The 20,950-nt window shown below is 40.7% G+C and overlaps 1 protein-coding gene across 2 annotated transcripts in view; it reads left to right on the top strand.

Moving 5' to 3' along the window:
• The window catches only part of pold1 (polymerase (DNA directed), delta 1, catalytic subunit), a 114,151-nt gene that overhangs the window by 13,712 nt on the left and 79,489 nt on the right, over positions 1 to 20,950 (top strand). For both annotated transcript variants that reach the window (XM_060849489.1, XM_060849488.1), the window contains exons 3-8: positions 58 to 174; positions 6,110 to 6,250; positions 7,635 to 7,760; positions 11,093 to 11,261; positions 14,890 to 15,010; positions 19,343 to 19,472. In XM_060849489.1, coding sequence (XP_060705472.1) covers positions 58 to 174; positions 6,110 to 6,250; positions 7,635 to 7,760; positions 11,093 to 11,261; positions 14,890 to 15,010; positions 19,343 to 19,472 — 804 coding nt within the window. The remainder of the gene's footprint in view (positions 1 to 57; positions 175 to 6,109; positions 6,251 to 7,634; positions 7,761 to 11,092; positions 11,262 to 14,889; positions 15,011 to 19,342; positions 19,473 to 20,950) is intronic.

Genomic DNA, 20,950 nt, shown 5'->3' with positions numbered 1-20,950 from the left:
TCATTGTGGATCATCTATCATGCCTAAAAGGTGTCTCTTTTTTTCCCCTTCTTTCAGGAAATTTGTTTTCTTCCAAGGTTACGAACAACAAGTGGCAGCGCCCCCCTGTACCCAAAATTAACCCGCAGGTAGATAATATCGCCTTCCAGCAGGTGGAGCTGGAGTACTATGTAGGTAAGTGGTGGGACCGAGAATTGGTGAAGATTAGGATTGTGTTGTCAGCAGACCACCACTACCACTATTGGACTTTGTGACAAAGTATCAAAGTTTTACCCAAAAGCTTTTGAGGCCAAGTGGTTAAGTGAACATTTTAAAACTGAAATGGGTGAGTAATTGTCAGACAAGGTTAAGTGTTAGAGAATCTGGTTTTTGGAGAAAGTTTAACGGGGTGATGGAGCTGGGATGCAGATAACACAGTTTAATTGAGTGATGGAATGACTACAATGGGTTGAGTGGCCTCAAGTTTAATCATAGATGGTTCTTTTGTAACCATCAGAAAAAGTTGAGGAGAAAAGGTTATTTGGTTTGTCAAGCTTATCCCTATAATATTTCAAGTTGGCTGACTAAGCATCCAAGTTCATCCTGCACTTCTGTTGACCTTTTAATCCCAGCATATTTGTGATGATCTACTAGATGTCTAAAAAATATTTTTTCTTAGTGTAGTAGTATTCTCTCTCGTTAATTTAGCAGACCACGGGTGGCACCGTGGCACAGTGGTTAGCACTGCTGCCTCACAGCGCCAGAAACTCAGGTTCAATTCCCACCTCAGGCAACTCTCTGTGTGGAGTTTGCACATTCTCCCCGTGTCTGCGTGGGTTTCCCTCCGGGTTTCCTCCCACAATCCAAAAACGTGCAGGTTAGGTGAATTGGCCGTGCTAAAGGGGTAAATGTAGGGGAATGGGTCTGGGTGTGTTACGCTTTGGCGGGTCGGTGTGGACTTGTTGGATCGAAGGGCCTGTTTTCACACTAAGTAATGTAAGTAATCTAATCTAATATCTCTGTGCAATTTAATATCATAATTTAGGAAATCATCTGTTGATAGTGTTTGTAGATGCTTGCTATGTACAAATTTAAAAATTGCACAACATCAGGTTATTGTCCAACAGATTTAATTGGAAGCACTAGCTTTTGGAGCACTGCTCCTTCATCAGGTGGTTGTGGTGGTGGTGTGATTTTTAAATTTGTACACCCCAGTCCAACACCGGCATCTCTAAATTATGTTCAAATTGGCTGCTCTGCTTCCTCCATTACAGCATTTAGAACATGTGTAATTTCTGTGCTATACAGCCTACTACTGCATGATTCTGCATACTGTTCTGAGTCTGCTAGCATTTTTGTATGCGTTCCTTCTGAATGTGACTCTCATCCTTCTGTGGGTTTTGTTGCCTCTTTATCTCCAGGGAAACAGAACTGTTGTAGTTCACAAGGAGACATGTGACTTATCATTTTTGCACTGGTTCTCAAGCACTTTCATTTATTGCCACACTCCTCCCTTTTCCCTGTAACCGTGCACATTAGATGATGATTTCAATATAAACAATGCCTTCTTGATGGCCTTAATTGAAACTACCTACAACATATATCTAACGTCAATTTTTTTTTAATTCATTTGTGGGATGTGGAGTGGCACTGGCTGGCCAGCATTTATTGCCTATCCCTAGTTACCGTTGAGAAGGATGTGGTGAGCTGCCTTCTTGAACCACTGCAGTCCACCTACTGTGGGTTGACCCACAATGCTGTTAGGGAGGAAATTCCAGGATTCTGACCCAACAACAGTGAAGGAATGGCGATATATTTCCAAATTTCTTTATTACCTCTTCAAATATCTCCTCCAAGTTAATGAGGTATCATTTTCTCTTAACTCCATGCTGGCTGTTCCAAATCATGTCACGTTTTTCATCAGGCTGCTAGTTTTTCCTGAGTAATGGTTTCTTGCCATTTCCCCACCACTGAAGTTAAAATGACTGGTCTGTAATTGCTGGGCCTATCCTTGTAATTGTTTTTGGACAAAGGTGTAATATTTCGTAATTCTCTCATCCTTCAGCACCACCCTCTAATCTAGGGAAAATTGAAAGATTATTGGCAGTGCGTCTGCAATTTCCATACTGACGTTCTTTGATATTCTTGGATGCATCTCATCTGGTCCCAGTGTCTTATCAACTTTTAAGTGCCAGCAGTTCATGCTTGCCTGCAATTTATCAATTTTAAACTTTCCTAGTGGCAGAGTTTCCTCCTCTGTCAATATTGTCTGGGCGGCGTCTGTCTCATTGGTAAAAACAAATGCAATGCACTCATTTAACATCTTAGCTATGTCTCTTGCCGCCATTGGTTAATATTTTTTGGTCCATAAAGAGTCCAACTCCTCATTTTGCCACACGTTTACTGTTGGTTTGCTTTTAGAAAGCTTGGGATTTCCCTTTAGCTGTTAGCTACCAGTCATTTTTCACAATCCCTCTTTTCTTCTCTGATTTGCATTTTCACCTCCCACCCGAACCTTCTGTATTCAGCTTGGTTCTTAATTGTACTTACTAGCCAGCACCTGTCACCAGCACGTTTTCTTCTTCAACTTTATTTCTATCTGCTTTGTCATCTAACAAGCTAAGGATTGATTTGTGCCAACTTTCCCTTTGGAGAGAATATACTTTGAACTGCCCAAAACAATCTGTTTGGTAGCTCATTGTTCAGCTACTGTTTTTCCAACTGTCCCAACTCTGTCTTTGTTCCAATTGGCGCTCTCTCTGTTGTGTTGCCTTTAACACTCTATGATACAGACCATCTGGCTTAGGAATTTGGAAGTCGTCTTTTCAGTAAACACAAGCCACGTACTCATAGGTCTCAAAACATATGCATGTTTGACTTTTGTAAATGTCTTTTAAGCATTGTAACTGTACCCGCATCCACCGATTCCTCTGAAAGTTCGTTCCACACACGAACCACTCTTTGTGTAAAAAAATTGCCCTCGTGTTTTTTTAAAATTTTTCTCCTCTCGCCTTAAAAATATGTCTCCTAGTCTTGAAATCCCTCACCTGAGGGAAAAGACACCTGCAATTCATCTTATCTGTACGCCTCATGATTTTATAAACGTCTATTCTGGTAAATCTTTTCTGAACCCCCTCTGGCTTAATGATACCATTCCCTCAACAGCATAACAAGAACTGTACACAGTTCTTCAGAAACTGATCAGGTGTACCTTAGAATTCTGTGGGAAGCTAGGGAAGTGAGTGCTGAGCCCCTTGCTGAGATATTTGTATTGTCAATAGTCACAGGTGAGGTGCTAGAAGACTTGGAGGTTGGCTAACATGGTGCCACTATTTTAAAAAGGTAGTAAGGACAAGCTAGGGAACTATAGACCTGTCAGCCTGAGGTCAGTGGTGGGCAAGTTGTTGGAGGGAATTCTGAGAGGATTTACATTTATTTGGAAAGGCAAGACTTATTAAGGGTAGTCAACATAGCTTTGTGCATGGGAAGTCATGTCTCACAAACTGGATTGAGTTTTTTGAAGAACTAAATAAGAGGACTGATGAGGGCAGAGTGGTGGACATGATCTATGTGGAGTTTAGTAAGACGTTCGACAAGGTTCCCCATGGGAGACTGGTTAGCAAGGTTAGATCTCTCGGACTGCAGGGAGAACTAGCCATTTGGAAACAGAACTGGCTCAAAGGTAGAAGACAGAGTGGTGGTGGAGAGTTGTTTTTCAGACTGGAGGCCTATGACCAGTGGAGTGCCACAATGGTGCTGGATCATTTGGTCATTTATTTAAATGATTTGAATGTGAGCATAAGAGGTATAGTTAGTAAGTTTGCAGATGACACCAAAATTGGAGGTGTGTAGTGGTCAGTGAAGAAGGTTACCTCAGATTACAATGGGATTTTGATCAGATGAGCCCAATGGGCTGAGGATATCAGATGGGGTTTAATTTAGATAAATGCGAGGTGTTGCATTTTGGGAAAGCAAATCTTAGCAGGACTTGTACACTTAATGATAAGGATCTCAGAAGTGCTGCTGAACAAAGAGACCTTGGAATGCAGGTTCATTGCTCCTTGAAAGTAGAGTTGCAGGTAGATAGGATAGTGAAGAAGGCGTTTGGTATGCTTTTTAAAAATTTGTCAGAGCATTGAGTACAGGAGTCAGGAGGTCATGTTGCGGCTTTTCAGGACATTGGTTAGGCCACTTTTGGAATATTGCATGCATTTCTGGTCTCCTTCCCATTGGAAGGATGTTGTGAAACTTGGAAAGGTTCGGAAAAGATTTACAAGGATGTTGCCAGGATTGGAGGATTTGACCTATAGGGAGAGGTTGAATAGGCTGGGTCTGTTTTCTCTGGAGTGTTGGAAGCTGAGGGGTGACCTTATTGAGGTTTGTAAAATCATAATGGGTAGGATAAATAGACAAGGTCTTTTCCCTGGGGTGTGGGAGTCCAGAACTAGAGGGCATAGGTTTAGGTGAGAAGGGAAAGATATAAAAGAGACCTAAGGGGCAACGTTTTCACGGAGAGAATGGTGCATGTATGGAATGAGCTGGTACAGTTGCAACATTGAAAAAGCATTTGGATGGGAATATGAATAGGAAGGGTTTGAAGGGATATGGGCCGGTTGCTGGCAGGTGGGACCAGTTTAAGTTGGGATATCTGGTCGGCATGGATGAGTTTCTGTGCTGTACATCTCTGACTTGAAGAGGCTCGCCAACATCCCATGCAACTTCAACATGACGTCCCAATTCCTAACCTCATCCTCAGTGTAATTCTCCTCTTCCCTGTCGGTTTCAACCACTCTGCTTTTCTTCCTTACCTTACATTTTGTATGAGGTTAAAAAAAACTTTAAATCTCTTTGGCTGCACAATGGTTACAAAAGGCACAATGAAATATTTTTGGAGTATAGTCGCTGTTATAATGCTGAAAACTTAGATGCCAATTTGTTAGCAACAAGCTTCCCAAAGCAGCAAATAAGCTGACCGTAGGGGGAAGAATGTAGTGTTGTGGTAACTTGACATAGTCATAGCGATGCACAGCATGGAAACAGACCCTTCGGTCCATCTTGTTCATTCCGACAAGATATCCTAAATTCATCTAGTCCCACTTGCTAGCACCTGGCCCACATCCCTCTAAACCCTTCTTATTCATATACCCATCCAGATGCCTTGAAATATAATTGTTATAGCCTCCACCACTTCCTCTGGGGCACCACTGTCTGCATGAAAAAGTTGTCCCTTGCATCCCTTTGAAATCTTTCCCCTCTCACTGTAAACCTATGCCCTCTAGTTCTGAACTCCCCAGGGAAAGGACCTTGTCTATGGACCCTATCCCCTACCCCCTGGGATTTTATAAGCCTCTATAAGGTCACCCCTTAGCCTCCAACCCTCCAGGGAAAACAGCCCCAGCCTATTCAACCTCTCACTATACTCAAACTTCCAACTCTGGCAACATCCTTGTAAATCCTTTCTGGACCCTTTCAAGTTTTGCAACATCCTTCTGACAAGGAGACCAGAATTGCGCACAGTATTCCAACAGTAGCCTAACCAATGCCCTGAACAGCCGCAATATGACCTCCCAATTTCTTTATTTGATGCTTTGACCATTAAAGGAAAGCAGACCAAACACCACCTTCACTATCCTACCTACTTGCCACTCCACTTCCAAGGGACTATGAACCTGCACTCCAAGCTCTCTTTGTTTAGCAGCACTCCCCAGGAACTTACCATTAAGTATTTTAAGTCCTGCCCTGATTTGCCTTATCTAGTGGTCCAGGCTAATGCCCTAAGAAGTTAGGTTCAAATCCCACGGCAGTTTGTGGAGTTTAAATTCAATTTTAATATTGAAAACACAAGTGCTGGTAGCAGTGATGGTGACCATGAAATTATCATCAATTGTTCTAAAAATGCATCTGGCTATTATCATCCTTTAATGGATCATCCTTATCTGGTCTTCCCCATGAATTACTCAAGACCTGCAGCAATGTTATTGACTCTTAACCACTCTGTGAAATGTCCCAGCAAACCACTCAGGGCAAAGGCTGTGAGAGAAGAACAATTGCTGGCTTTGTCAGTGACACACTCATCCTAATAAAGAATAAAGGAAAAAACCTGTTAATAACAGTTTCATTATTTTTGAAGGTTCTCATGTTGCTGGAATGCCTGGGAGTAAACAGGGACCAGTTCCTGTTACTCGCATGTTTGGAATTACGATGGAAGGGAATAGTGTCTGCTGCCACGTGCATGGGTTCATGCCCTACTTCTATGTTAAGGCACCACCTGGTGAGATTTTGCAAACTCTTACAATACTGGGGATGGTTTATCTTTTATCAAGATGGATGATGGTGCTGCGCTCATTCTATTTTAGTTTACTCTTTTCCACATCAAGTACTGCCCATTCAGTTATAACATGAGAGCTACTATATAATATTCATTCTGATGTCCTTGCAATACATTTTTAACCCTGAGCTCAGAATGCTACCAGTATAAATCTATTAAATTTCCCAAATAAGTTATTTTTTTGTTTTGCTTGGTGAGATTGCCTATTTTCTTTCTCTGTTACAGATTTTGTTTTATTCGACTTCTAATGAGAACATAAATAGGGCCAAAAATTGGCTTTTCAATCCTTTGAGGTTGACTTTTTTTGTCTGAAAGACCAGATTTTATCATCTAGATACCCCTTGATTACTTTACTGCTTTTAAAAATATGGCTGAGAATCCATTAGTCTGTGTGGTGGAAAATTACAAAGGTTTATGATCTTTTGAGTGAAGAAATTTCTCTTCATCTCAGCCCTAATTATTTGATCTCTTATTCTGAGATTATGATCCTGATTCTAGACTCCAACCAAACTTAACATATGTACCCTGTTGAGCCTCTTAAGAATTTTGTGTCACTGAGCCTGTCAGTTTCTTTAATTCTAGGGGACATAGATCTAATGAAACCTTGGGGCAGAGAGGAATGGGACACTGACAGTCCCTCAAACATTTGCCATTTGTGTTTGTATTCCAGGTTAATTTAGCAGAATTCTAGAGTTTCCTTTTGTTCTCCTTTTCAGTTTGGACCCCTGTTCCTCATGTTGCATTGTGTTAGCCTGGGAGGTTAACTTAAAAAGGAGTGTTTATACAATAATACAGCATTGAATGAGGCCATTTGGCCCATTGAATCTGCACTGGTACATTTGAAGAGTAGCCCCATCAAGTTGCACTCACCATTTTTTCCACATGCCTCTACAATTTTTTTTCACTCCAGTATTTATTGAAACTGTTACAGAATCTGTTTCTGTCATTCCACTCTCATGAAGCTAGTAAAGACAAATTATTGTCCATCTCTATATACTCTGAGAATTTGACACTTTCGGAGAAAACTTCCAAAGGCATTGAGAGCCTGTGTGACTTTGTGTTAATCTATGGGAAAATTGCAGCCAATTACATGGGAAAGACTCGAACATTGACATGGTTGAGACTTACACAAGTTTTTTTTGAACCTGAATGTTCAGTGGCACAGTTACAAAGACTGCACTCCATTCTGACACAAATTTGCAGCGCCTTTTTGATTAAAAAGTGGTTGTGACCTCTTATGGTGATATGCCTTACAGCTCTAGAACTTCTTGCTACGTCTGTGAGACTGTTTGGTTTTAGTAACCAAGGAATACAATTTCTCTAACAGGATTCGGTTCAGAACACCTCCATGATTTTCAACGGGAATTGAACACAATTGTGATTAAGGACATGAGATCAAATAAGGACAACATTTCTCAAGCAGTTTTGGCAGTTGATATCTGTATGAAGGAGAGTAAGTACTGAATTCAATAGTGTGGCTCCCTGCAGTTCTCTTCCATATAATGACGGGAACCAGAACAAAGGCCAATGTTTACGTTAAGAAATGCCATAATAGTTGAAAGTAGTAGGAGAGATTGAGGCAAATCAGAAGCTCTTTAAGAGCCTGTAAGTTGTTGCTGGAATAGGAAGTTAAGATACTTTAGTTTCCAGGGAAGAAGATTCTAGCAAGAGATTTGAACATTTGAATTAGGAGCAGTCATAACCCACTTGGTCCCTCAAGTTTGCTATTCAGTGAAATCATGGTCGATCTTATTATTCCATACTCCTGCCTTTCCCTGATAATCTTTCATCTTATTGTTGGTCAAGAAACTATCCATGTCTGCTTTACAAATATTCAAATACTGTGCATCCACCTCCCTTTCAGGAAGTGTTCCAATGTCTAAAGGGCTGTCTGAGAAAAGAATTCTTCCTATCGTTAATGGGTGACTCCTTATTTTGGAACATATTCCAAATGCTTTCTGTCAAGACCACTCATGACCTGGTCTGTTTCAGTCAAGTTGCTTTTTACTGTTCTGAACTCGAGCAGATACAAGCCCAGTCTGTGCAACTTTTCCTCATGCGATAACCTGTTCGTTTCAAATTTTAATTTTGTAAGCCTCCTCTCCACTGTGATATCATTTCTAAGTAAGGAGATCAATATTGTACTCTACTGATCTCACACATGCTCCTGTAAAACTGAAGCATAACCTCCTACTTGTGTATTCAATTCTTATTTCATTAAGCAGTGACTCACACACTAGGACACACTGATCCATTTGCAATCTCTCACCATTTAGATAATATGCTTCTTTCTTAGTCTTCCTGCTAAATAGACTTCACATTTTCTGACAATGTGCGCGTTTGCCAGATCTTTACTTAGACATTTAGCTTTCTATATTTGTAGCTTCCTTATGCCCACTTCACAACTCAGTTGTCTACCTATCTTTATGTTGTCATCAAATTTAGCAACTGTGCCTTCTGTTCTTTCATCCAAGTCATTTATAAAAATTCTAATAGCTGAGACCCCAACACTGATCCTCATTACACACTACTCAGCATCTTGGCACCCAAAAGATAATCAATTTACGCCAACTCTGTTTCCTTTTAGCTAAACAAGCTTCTGCCCATACCATGAATATTTGTTTTCTGCCATAGCTTTTGATGTGATACTGAATCGGATGCTTTCTGGAAATTGAGGTACAGTGCATTCACTGGTTCCCTTCATCCACAGTGTATGTTACTTCCTCAGAGAACTCCAATAAATTAGTTAAATATGATTTCATTTTCACAAAGCTATGTTGACTGCATGACAATCTTTCTAAGTGCCCTACTATAATGTCTTACTGTAATACCTTCTGGCATTTCCCCAATGTCAGATGATAAGGTAACTGGCCTATAGTTTCTTGTTTTGTTGTCTTCCTTTTTGAATACGTGAGTCATGTTTGCTACTTTTAAATCTAATGGAATCTTTCATAAATCTAGGCAATTTTGGAAAATTAAAATATACACATTAACTATTTCACTAGTCAATTTTAATACCCCAGACTGAATTCCCAACAGGATTGGGAATTTGTCAGCCTGCAGCTTCGGTACCATCTCCCTGGCAATTTTAATATTTTACCCCCTCCCTCCAGGTTGACAGCTTTTTCTGTGATGTTGTTTTATTCCAATGCAAAATACCTGTTCAATTCATACACCAATTCCTTATTTCCCCAGGCTAATTTAATAGGGCTGACACTTTAGCTATTTTATATTTTAAATATCTGTAGAACTTACCTGTTTTTATATTTTTTGTTGATTTTCTCTCAGCCTTTAATTTTTCCCTCATTCTTAGCTGTTCTTTACATTCTGTACAATTTTCTGACTTGCCACCTGTCTTTGTGTAATTATAAGTTTAATACACCTTTTTTTTAAGCTAACAATGGATGGTGGGCTGTACCTTGGAATTTCTCTTTCTCGTTAAAACGTACCCTGTGCATTCTGAAATATCGCTTTAAGTATCTGCCATAGTGTCTGAGTTGTTCTATCCTTTAACCTCACTTGCTGATTTGCTTTTGTTAGCTTTGCTTTCATGTCCTCATAATTGCTCTTCATTAAAATACTCGTCTTGGACTCTATCTTTTCTTCCTCAAACTGAATGTAAAATTCAATTTACACTATGATTGAAACTTCCTCGGGACACCATCACTGAGGTTGTTAATTATTCCTATCGTGTTGTAAAATACCAAATCTAGTATAACTTGCATGCTGTTTGGCTGTAGAAAGTATTGATCTAAGGAACTATCTCAAAAATACCTCATCTTGGCTACTTTTGCTTATTTAATTTTTCCAGACTAATTGGATTTTAAAATTCCCATGATTATCATTTCACCTTGCTGTCAAGATCCAAAATATTTTTTCTTGATAGCCCATCCTACCATCTGGTTACATAAGACCATAAGACATAGGAGTGGAAGTAAGGCCATTTGGCTCATCGAGTCCACTCCGCCATTCAATCATGGCTGATGGGCATTTCAACTCCACTTACCAGCTTTCTCCCCGTAGCCCTTAATTCCTCGAGACAACAAGAATCTATCAATCTCTGCCTTGAAGACATTTAGCGTCCCGGCCTCCACTGCACCCCGTGGCAATGAATTCCACAGGCCCACCACCCTCTGGCTGACGAAATGTCTCCGCATTTCTGTTCTGAATTGACCCCCTCTAATTCTAAGGCTGTGTCCACAGGTCCTAGTCTCCTCGCCTAGGAAACAATTTCCTAGCGTCCACCCTTTCCAAGCCATGTATTATCTTGTCCATCTCTATTAAGTCTCCCTTTAATCTTCTCAACTCCAATGAATACAATCCCAGGATCCTCAGCAGTTCTTCATATGTTAGACAGTTGGAGGTTGTGTGCACCACTCCCACAAATGATTTGCCATTATAATTTCTCATCACTATTCAAACTGCTCCTATGTAAGGTTCCCTGAAATTAGATCAACCCTGTCTATTGTTTGATATAAGCGAGGACTACAATAACTATGTCACAATTGACCTGAACACTCCTGGGATAGGACATGGGCAAGTTTTTGATTCCCAATCATTATCCTTGAGGCTGCTGGTAAGAGTGTCTTTGACTGTCCAGAGAACAGACAACACTCGTCTCCTATACAGTCATACTGTCTGGATTTGCATGGAAGAGAGTCCTCTTGGACAAGATACCTGCCATTTCCAAAGCAGGGTTAACTATATTAAGGAGAGGCAATGAGAAATTGTTGTTTCAATTTCCTAAGGTTATGCTTTCAGCAGGTTAATGATGTGTAATTACAGATATGTATGGTTATGGAGGAAATACTAAGACACCGTTTCTGAAGATTACGATGGCGCTACCTCGCTTAATCGCTCCTGCTAAGCGCCTGCTGGAGCAAGGATTCCGCTTTGGTTCAACTCCGATGTGTAATTATCAGTCATATGAGGCCAACATAGACTTTGAAATCAGGTACTTGCTGTTCCTTTGTGTTCAAACAATTGTATAACAAAAGGCTTGCATTTATGTACCTTCTTTCACAACCTCAAGGCATCTGAAAGTGAGCACAACTGATGAACCACTTCTGCAATGTAGTGAATGCTGTAATTTATGAAACATGGCAAGCAATTTGCGTATAGCAACCTCTGTCAAGCGGTTGTGAGAGAAAAAAAAGTTTTTTTGGGTAGGGTGTTGGTTGAAAAATAAATATTGACCAAGACATTAGGGAAATCTCTCTTTCGCTTTGAGTAGTGCTTTTGAATCTTTTATGGTCACCTGAGAGAGTACATGCGCTTTGGTTAAATGATTGAACTAAAAGGCACCACCTCTGACAGGATAGTGCTCTCTCATACAACAGTGTGAGCATAAACATATATGTTAATGTCTCTGGATTGGGACTGGAATCCACAGTTGCCTAATCCTGGCGACGATGCTAGCAATTAAACAATGGCTAAGGAATGAGTAGTCACCACTTTTTTTTTAAAGATAAAACTTCTGTACTTTTGGGGGTGGAAAGGTATTAATCTAAACCTGTTTGAAATGTGCTTTGTTTTATTGCTTGTAATTTTGTTTTTGACATTGAGCTTCGGAAATGGCTCAGGTGACAAAGTGGGTGCAGTCACTACTGTTTATACTATCTGTGCTTAGCATAGTCAACTGCTTACATTTTTAAACAGTGCTAATCGTGTGCCCTGACCATAATTGATCACATATGCACACCCATAATGTAATGCTGACTACTTCAGGTACTTCAAGAAGCTTTTCTTATCTCATTATTGATGAGAAAATAGAGAATTAAACCTCTGTTAGTATCTACTTTGCGCAACATTTAATTTGCTGGCTTCTTTGTCCTGTTCAGTTGGGTTGATTGCCCTGCCTTGAAGTACAATATATGTAAAGTAGAATTGGCATTGCACAGGTGGTATGCAATGATCATCTCGAGCAAGAGATCACTCCTTGATGTTCAACACCGTATGAATTGTTGAATCCCCTTGAGATTACCATTGATCAGAAAAGAACTGAAACAGCCATATACATACTGTGGCTACTACAGCCAGATAGAATCTAGGAATTCAGTGGTGAGTAACTTAATAGACAAGACCCTATCAAGAATGTGATGGAATATGCTGCACTCATCTGGATGCGTGCAGCTCCAACAACATCCCAGAAATTGGACACCGTCCAAAACAAAGTAACCCTCCCACCATCATGAACTGCCTTCACCATTGAACCACAGTCGTGGCAATATGTATCGTCTTCAAGCAGCACTATAGAGATGCAGTAAGATTCTTTGGAGAACGCCTTCTGAATCTGATGTTTACCGTTTGGAAGAAGGAGGCCAGCACACACCCAAAGATGGACAGGTTAGGTAGATTGCGCATGCTTAGTTGCTAGTGGTCAGTGATTTGTGGACTGGGTGGGTTAGCTATGATAATGGGGGCAGGGATTTCAGGACGACGCCGAGATGCTCTTCAGAGGGTCTATGCACACTTGATGGACCAAATGCTCTCTACCTGCAGGATATGGATTCCATGATACCTGCACATTTCCCCCTCAAATCATCCACCAACCTGACTTGGAGCTATATTGCCATTGCATCACTGTTGCTGGGATAAAAATCTTGGAACTCCTAATTGGACTCTGGATATTCCTACATTACATGGACCTCAGTGATTTAAACAGGCATAATTCTCCAGGACAGTCAGCGGCAATAAATGCTGACCCAGCCAGCAATGAGACCTTGATCAATTGGGTCAATAGGCTGAAGAGTGGCCGATGGAGTTTAATTTGGGTAAATGTGAAGTATTGCATTTTGGTAATAGATACCAAGTACAAGACTTATACAATTAATGGTAAGTTCAGGGTAGTGTTGTAGAACAGAGACGCCTAGGGGGTTCAGACACATAATTCTTTGAAATTTGCAACACAGATAGACAGGGTGGTTAAGGCCTTTAGTATGCTTGCCTTTGGTGCTTGGACCTTTGACTATAGGATTTGGGATGTCATGCTGAGGTTGTGAAAGTTGTTGGTAGCCTCTTCTGGCGTATTGTGTGCAGTTCTAGTAACCCTGCTAGAGGAAGGATGTTATTAAACTGGAGAGCATTCAGAAAATATTTGCCAGGAATGGAGGATTTGAGATATTAAAATAGAATGGGACTTCTTTCACTGGAGTGTAGGAGGTTGAGAAGTGACCTACATAGAGGTTTATAGCTCCATGATGAAGTGAATGACGAGGGTCTTTTCCCTCGGGTGGGGGAATTCAAATCTAAGTGGCATACTTTTAAAGTGAGAGGAAAAAGACTGAAAAGGGATCCAAGGGACACCTCTCTTACAGAGTGGTTTGTCCGTGGAATGAACTGCCAGAGAGAGTGGTGGATGCAGGTATGGTTACAATGTTTAAAAGATAGTTGGATAAGTTCATGAACAGTTGAAGTTTGGAAGGATATGGGCCAAGCGCAGGCCAATGGGATGAGTTTAGTTTGGGAACATGGTTGATGTGGACTGGTTGGATTGAACATCTGTTTCAGTGCTGTATGACTCTAATGCCTACATAGCCTTGAATAGTAAAAAATGACTATTCAGTTTTGTTGTCCGTTCCCCTTTTTTTTAATGGAAGTCTAAGTGGCAGTGACTTCTGTATGCGCAAGGTCACTATGTTGAAATGCGGATTGGCAAAAGCAGGGCTTGCAGGTGCAGTGCAGCTTAAAAGAAACGTTGGCTGTCATCTTTCTTCTGTTCCTTGTTCTCACCTAAAATTGTCTATTTATCAGTTTTGCAGAGGTATTGCGCAGACGAAACTTCAGGCGTGCTGCACCAAGTAATCTTTTGAAAGAGAGTCATAGAAATGTACAGCATGGAAACTGACCCTACGGTCCAACTCATCCATGCTGACCAGATATCCCAACCCAATCTAGTCCCACCCGCCAGCACTCATCCCTCCAAACCCTTTCTATTCATATACCCATCCAGATGACTTTTAAATGTTGCAATTGTACCAGCCTCCACCACTTCCTCTGGCAGCTCATTCCATACACATACCACCTTCTGAGTGAAAAAGTTGCCTCTTAGGTTTCTTTTATATCTTCCCCCTCTCACCTTAAACCTATGCCGTTTAGTTCTGGACTCCCTGACCCCAGGAAAAGACTTTGTCTATTTATCCTATCCATGCCCCTCATGATTTTATAAACCTCTATAAGGTCACCCCTCAGCCTCTGACGCTCCAGGGAAAACAGCCATAGCCTATTCAACCTCTCTTTATAAGTCAAATCTTCCAATCCTGGCAACATCCTTGTAAATCTTCTCTGAACCCTTTCAAGTTTCACAATATCTTTCTGATAGGAAGGAGGCCAGAATTGCATGCAATATTCCAACGACATATTGGTGTCATTTGGTTTTACCGCCATTGGTGGGCCAATGACATGAATCCAAACATTGAATTGAATGGGACCATACTTAGTGTTCTTCAGGCATGATGGTGCTTTTGGTAAAATTTGGTCAGTTCTGAACTCCATGTGTGCTGATGTGCAGAAGATTAAAAAGGTTGAGTATAATTTGTGATCACCTCTTGCATTTTTCTGCCCTCCCTGCAATATTTTTGTAGATTCATGGTGGACAGTGATGTGGTTGGCTGCAATTGGATAGAACTACTGGCTGGAAAGTACTTGTTAAGAGAAGAACAAATAACAGGAAACTCCACTACTGCAAGGGACAAACCCAGAAAGGTATGCTTATCTAAAGGCTAATTAGTTGAGAGTGTGTTGCTGGAAAAGCACAGCAGGTCAGGCAGCATCCGAGAAGCAGGCGAATCGACATTTCGGGCATAAGCCCTTCATCAGGAACTGAAACGTCGATTTTCCTGCTCCTTGTATGCTACCTGACCAGCTATGCTTTTCCAGTAGCACCCTCTCAACTCTGATCTCCAGTATCTCCAGTCCTCACTTTCTCCTAAAGGCTAATTAGATTGAATATTTAGACGTGTGTGGAATGGAAATAATCTTTTTTAAAAGCTTGTATTTTTCTTACAAGGTGCAGTCATTTCTGGAAGGATAGGGCTTGATGGTCATAACCTCACCCCTTGTCTAGAATATTACTTTGCCAAACTTGGAAAAATGCATAATGCTTATCATCTACCATAAATATTCTGGAAATGCAGCTTGTTTTGAATGTGACTTAATGAGTATCTGTTTATCACTTGGTATCACGCTAATTTTTGCATGATGCCAAATGATAGGCAGATGCTTATTAAATATTTCTGCACAACAATATTCAGAAGAACTCTGATTTATAAAGCAGTATTTAGCATTTTGTTTTATTTTCTCTTATAGCTTTCAGAATTTTTAATTCTTCCTTATTTTACAAAAAGCATGGCTGACAAAGAAAGGTGTACATTATTTGTCCTTTTCCCACTTTCCCCCTCTTACAAGTGTTCACTCTTCTCTTCTATTTATTTGTGCCAATTTTCCTCTGGAACTTCATTACCCATGAGTATGGTCAATCATGGAACATAGAATCCAACTTCGATCCAATTTGGCTGCACTGACTACACATCCCAATGTGACCTAGTCCCAATTGCCAACATTTGGCCCATATCCCCCTCAACTCTTCGTGTTCATGTACCCATCCAGATGCCTTTTAAATATTGTAATTGTACCCATCTTCACCACTTCCTCTGGCAGTTCATTCCATACACGCAGCACCCTCTGTGTGAAAAGGTTGCCCCTCCGGTCCTTTTAAAATCTTTCCCTTCTCATCTTAAACCTATCCCCTCTAGTTTTGGACTCTCCAATCTTAGGTTTAAAAAAAAACCTTGGCTAGTCACCATATCCATGCCCCTAATGATTTTATAAGCCTTTATAAGGTCACCCCTCGGCATTGGTCAAAAGTGGATTGTTATGGATTAAGACTGACAGTGTTGCAAAGACTTGATAAAAGAGGCAACAATTATTACCCGTGTTGTACCTTGGCGCTATAGAAGATTAATAGTGCAGAAAGACACCCTTCATCCCATCCCATCACAAAAAAGTAACCTGACCTTCATTGCAAGCATTATGTAAGGAGCTGTTTGAATTTGCAATTATTTAAGTGACTCTAGATGAATTGGAGCAAAAGGGTTGTCTATTTAGATGGAGCTTTGGTGACAGCAAGAACTTGATTGGTCAAAGGACTAGTGATCAGTCATTGATGTTTAAAGTCATTTGTTTGCCAACATGCATGTGATTGGATCTCTGCTAACTGAATAATTTGGGACTGTGAACAAGATGGTGAAAGTGTTTGATCTCTTCCAACACAGTCTGGCCCATGGAGAGAGCCAGTTTATCGTGCCTTCAGCTGTTAATGTAAGATGTGATTTTTAACTGATAAGTCAGAAACTATTTAAATGAATCAGCCACCCTATGCCCATTGCAAATCAATGGAAGTGTAGCATTGATGGCAAGCTGTCTTGACTATGTAGAATGTAACAGTTTTCCATTCTGTTTGCTCCTATTGTTCATATATGTTCACTTTCCAGATCAGTAACAATCTAGGCTCCCAATTCCACCCTTGACCCTTTTCCTTGATGTCACTTTTTCTGCAGGAAGTGCTGGAGGTCTTAGAAAATATAAACGTAGATAAATCTTCAGGACTTGAACAAGTGTACCCCAAGATGTGGGAAGTTAAGAAAGAAATTGCGGTGATCCTAGCAGAAATATTTGTACCATCTATAACCACAGATGTGATGCTACAGGATTGAAGGGTTGCTAATGTTGTGCCTTTATTTAAGAAAGGCTGTAAGCAAAGCTTGGGAACTATAGATCTGTGAGTCTACCGTTGGTGATGGGTAAATTGTTGCTGGTGCTTCTGAAAGATAGGATTTGTATGCACTTTGAGAGGCAAGGACTGACGAGGGTTTTGTGCGAGGGAAGTAGTGTCTCACAACCTTAATTGAGTTTTTTGAAGAAGTAACCAAAAAAAAATGAAGAGAGCAGAGTGGTAGACTTTTAGATAAATGTGCAGTATTGCATTTTGGTAAAATAAACAAGCTGAAAATGTGTTGCTGGAAAAGCGCAGCAGGTCAGGCAGCATCCAAGGAGCAGGCGAGTCGACGTTTCAGCAATGAAGAAGGGCTCATGCCCGAAACGTCGACTCTCCTGCCCGAAACGTCGACTCTCCTGCCCCTTGGATGCTGCCTGACCTGCTGCCCTTTTCCAGCAACAATTTTCAGCTCCGATCTCCAGCATCTGCAGTCCTCACTTTCTTCCGTAAAACAAACAAGGTCAAGATTTATGCAGTAAGTGGTAGGGCTCTGGCTATTGTTGTAGAACAGAGACATGGAAGTTCAAGTATGTAACTCTGAGGTTTGCTACTCACAGACAGGATTGTCAAAAGGCATATAGCATACTTGCCTTCTTGCTCAGAAATTTGAGTGTAGGAGTTGGGGTGTCATGTTAAATAGAATGGTGGTGAGACCTCTTCTGGAGTACTTTGTGTAGTTCTGACTGCCCTGCTGCAGAAAGGATATTATTAAGTTAGAAAGGGTTCAGAAAAGATTGTTGGGAATGTGGTGTTGAGTTATAAGGATAGGCTGGGACATGTTTAGACTGGAATGTAGGAGGTGTCTTTTTAGAGGTTTATAAGATCATGAGGGGCATAGAAAAGGTGAATAGCAAGGATATTTTCCCTATTGTGGGTGAGTTCAAAAAACTAGACATATGTTTAAGTTGAGAGGAGAAGGTTTTAAAAAGGGCATGAGGGACAATGCTTTTACAGAGTGGTTTGTGTGTGGAATAAACTGCCAGAGGGAGTGGTTGTTACGTGTAATTACAACACTTAAAAGACTTTTATATAAGTTCATGAACAGGAAGGTTTGGAGGGATATGGCCCAAATGCAGGCAAATGGAGCTAATTTAGTTTGGGAACATGGTAGGTGTGGATTAGTTGGACAGAAGGGTCTGTTTCTATGCTATTTGACTCTATCACTCTGGTTGTGCTGCTGTGAGGTACCTTGGAACACATTGGGTTTAGCAACAGTCCAAAGAGGTTAGGCCCCCAACTGGTGCCACCAGTTCCCTCAGTATGAACTAAAAATTGAACCTAAGAGTGTTGTGGTCTGTAGTGGCTGCAATTGAAGTTTCTTCTAATTTCTCCTCGTTACTCACATTGTGTGGTCTCCAAGATTAGCGGACAACCCGTTTGTCCCTGCATGGAATGTTAAAAATCACTTTATGGAATATTAAGGGGAGGTGCTGATGTAATGGTTTTATCACTAGGCTAGTAATCTGGAGACCCAGGTAATATTTGAATCTCACTGAATTCAAATTCAGTGACTAAAATCTGGAATTAAATGTATAATGATGGCCATGAAACCATTGTTAATTGTAATGAAAAAATCCATCTCGTTCACTAATGTAATTTAGGAAAGGAAGCTGCCATCCTTACCTGGTTTGGCCTACATTTGACTCCAGACTCATAGTAATGTGGTTGACTCTGAATTAGGGTTGAGGGTGGACAATGAATGTTAACCTGGCCAGTGACTCCCACATCCTGTGAATGAATTAAAAAAAAATCCTGACCCTAATGTGGCTGTAGTTTAGTGGGAATGTTGGTCGTGGTGTGTATTATTAACTGAATGCACTAAGGTATCTTTGTTGGCATCAGTCAAATTCTGTGATTGTCATTGACTTGAACAAGGGCAGCAAGTGCATGGGAACATCGATTTGAAAGTTCTTGAGGCTCTCACCAGGGCACACACACGTGTGCATCAGCTGAACTTAGAAATAAATTGCTGTTCTTACATTATCACTGAATCAAATGCTAGAACTTTACACCAAATCTCACTTGACCATACAGATTATACTTCCCTCCACCAGTTCCCTCAGTATGAATTAAAAATTGAATCCAAGACTTAAGAAGGTAGCAGCCTTTCAATATCTTTGTGATACTTTAACATGGGTAGTCATTACTGGCTTTGCCAGTGACTCCTGAATCCTGAAATTATATTAAAAGGAAATATTGCTCATTGAGCATTGCATTTGTAAGTTGAGTATTTCTTTTTTTATTTCTGCCATACCACACAGGTAACACTGGCACAGATTGAGGTGGATGTTGCCTGGACGGATTTCATCAGTCACCCTGCTGAAGGAGAGTGGCAGAAAATCCCTCCACTTCGAGTGCTGAGCTTTGACATAGAGTGTGCTGGCAGAAAGGGTATGTTTAATGAAACCTACCATACCATTTTCGTTTTTGTTTAGAAGCTTATTTAAAATATTGGGATCAGCCTGAAAGCCATCATGTATTTTCGTGCAGTTGCTAAAATAAACTCATTCCATTGGAAGAAAAAAAATGCCATATTTAACATGTTCTCAAATGTGCTTTTTTTTCCTGAATTTCCTTCACTTCTTTCATACTGTCGAGTGCATCAGTAGTTCTTGAGTACTGATGTGACCTTTTTTGTGTGTAAACCCAGACACTATGCTGGAAGACACACTATTGTTGGGAGATTCTGAAGCTTGTCCTTACCTTACGATCACTAAAGTGCCGTTTGCAGCATAGGTGAGAAATAAGAATCTTAAATGACTTTTCCATTCCCAATCTTTCCAGATCCAGTGCTAATGTGACCAGTTGTAGTCCACCATCCCCATCTGTGCACACCATCCTGACGAGATTCACTCACTCAGCACATACTTGGTTTGAACTTGATCAGTATGACTAAGTACTTTTGAATACACATTTGCATGAGGGGAAGAAGGGAGATCAGGTGATGGAATTAAATCCCGTAAATTTCAAAATGTTTATAACAAAGAACTGGCACAGACACACTGAGCTGAATAAACTCTGTTTGTGCCTTTACCAAGAAGTACTCACATGGAAAGAACAGAGGCTTTGTGTGATGTGCAACATAAAGAAAAAAATGATTTGCATGACAGAGTCTGTCTCACTTGGACAGTTTGTTTCATTGTGTGCATAGGGATGCTTCTGTTAAGCGCAACTTGTCATGATTAAAAAATGTGTAAAATGGTCCTTGTGTTAGAAAGGGAAAAAATAAAGGGTAAACATAAAAGGTGGGAAGCTTAAGTTATGGAGTTATGTCAAATCCCTCCTCTTGCTCAATTTGATTTTCTGTGGTCCCCATGTGATGTGGACCAAACTCTAGCTGATGGGAAAAACATTTGACTTTCTTCCAAGCATTTGCCAGCACAGTCCTGCACTACCTGGATAATTTAACCACCAATTTGTGTGTGTACACTTCCTTGGAGGTTGATCCCTTATCTATCAGTCAACATCTTCCACCAGCACTGTTGTAGGATCTTGTTCTTTTGTTTTTGGACTGTCAGGGGAATAACTGGGTTGTTATCGGAAAATGCTGAGATTGAAGTTTTTGGCATCACCTCTCGAGTATTGGAGCAGGCCTAAGGGGGCGTATGGTCTTCTGCTCTTGTAAGGCAGGTGCACCTCTGCATAAACAAAATGAACTCAAAAGTGACATCCAGAAAGGAAAGTGTTTCCGCCGTTTGATGTGTGCTGAAAAGTTATTTCATTTCTAGAGAGGAACGGTGAAGGCAGTAGAAAGAGATCTTTGGTTTGTTGGAGGTTGGATAATGGACGTCACAGGTTGTCGGCAGCTAAGTTAGAGAGAATGTGTGAGAGTGATGCGAGACAGACTAGCGTGGCACTCCTTGACAGCG

The sequence above is a fragment of the Hemiscyllium ocellatum genome, chromosome 33 (genome assembly GCF_020745735.1).
Source record: "Hemiscyllium ocellatum isolate sHemOce1 chromosome 33, sHemOce1.pat.X.cur, whole genome shotgun sequence".
In the NCBI taxonomy this organism is placed as follows: Eukaryota; Metazoa; Chordata; class Chondrichthyes; order Orectolobiformes; family Hemiscylliidae; genus Hemiscyllium; species Hemiscyllium ocellatum.
Note: the sequence above shows the minus strand (reverse complement) of the source record. Positions and strands in the feature narration are given on the sequence as shown.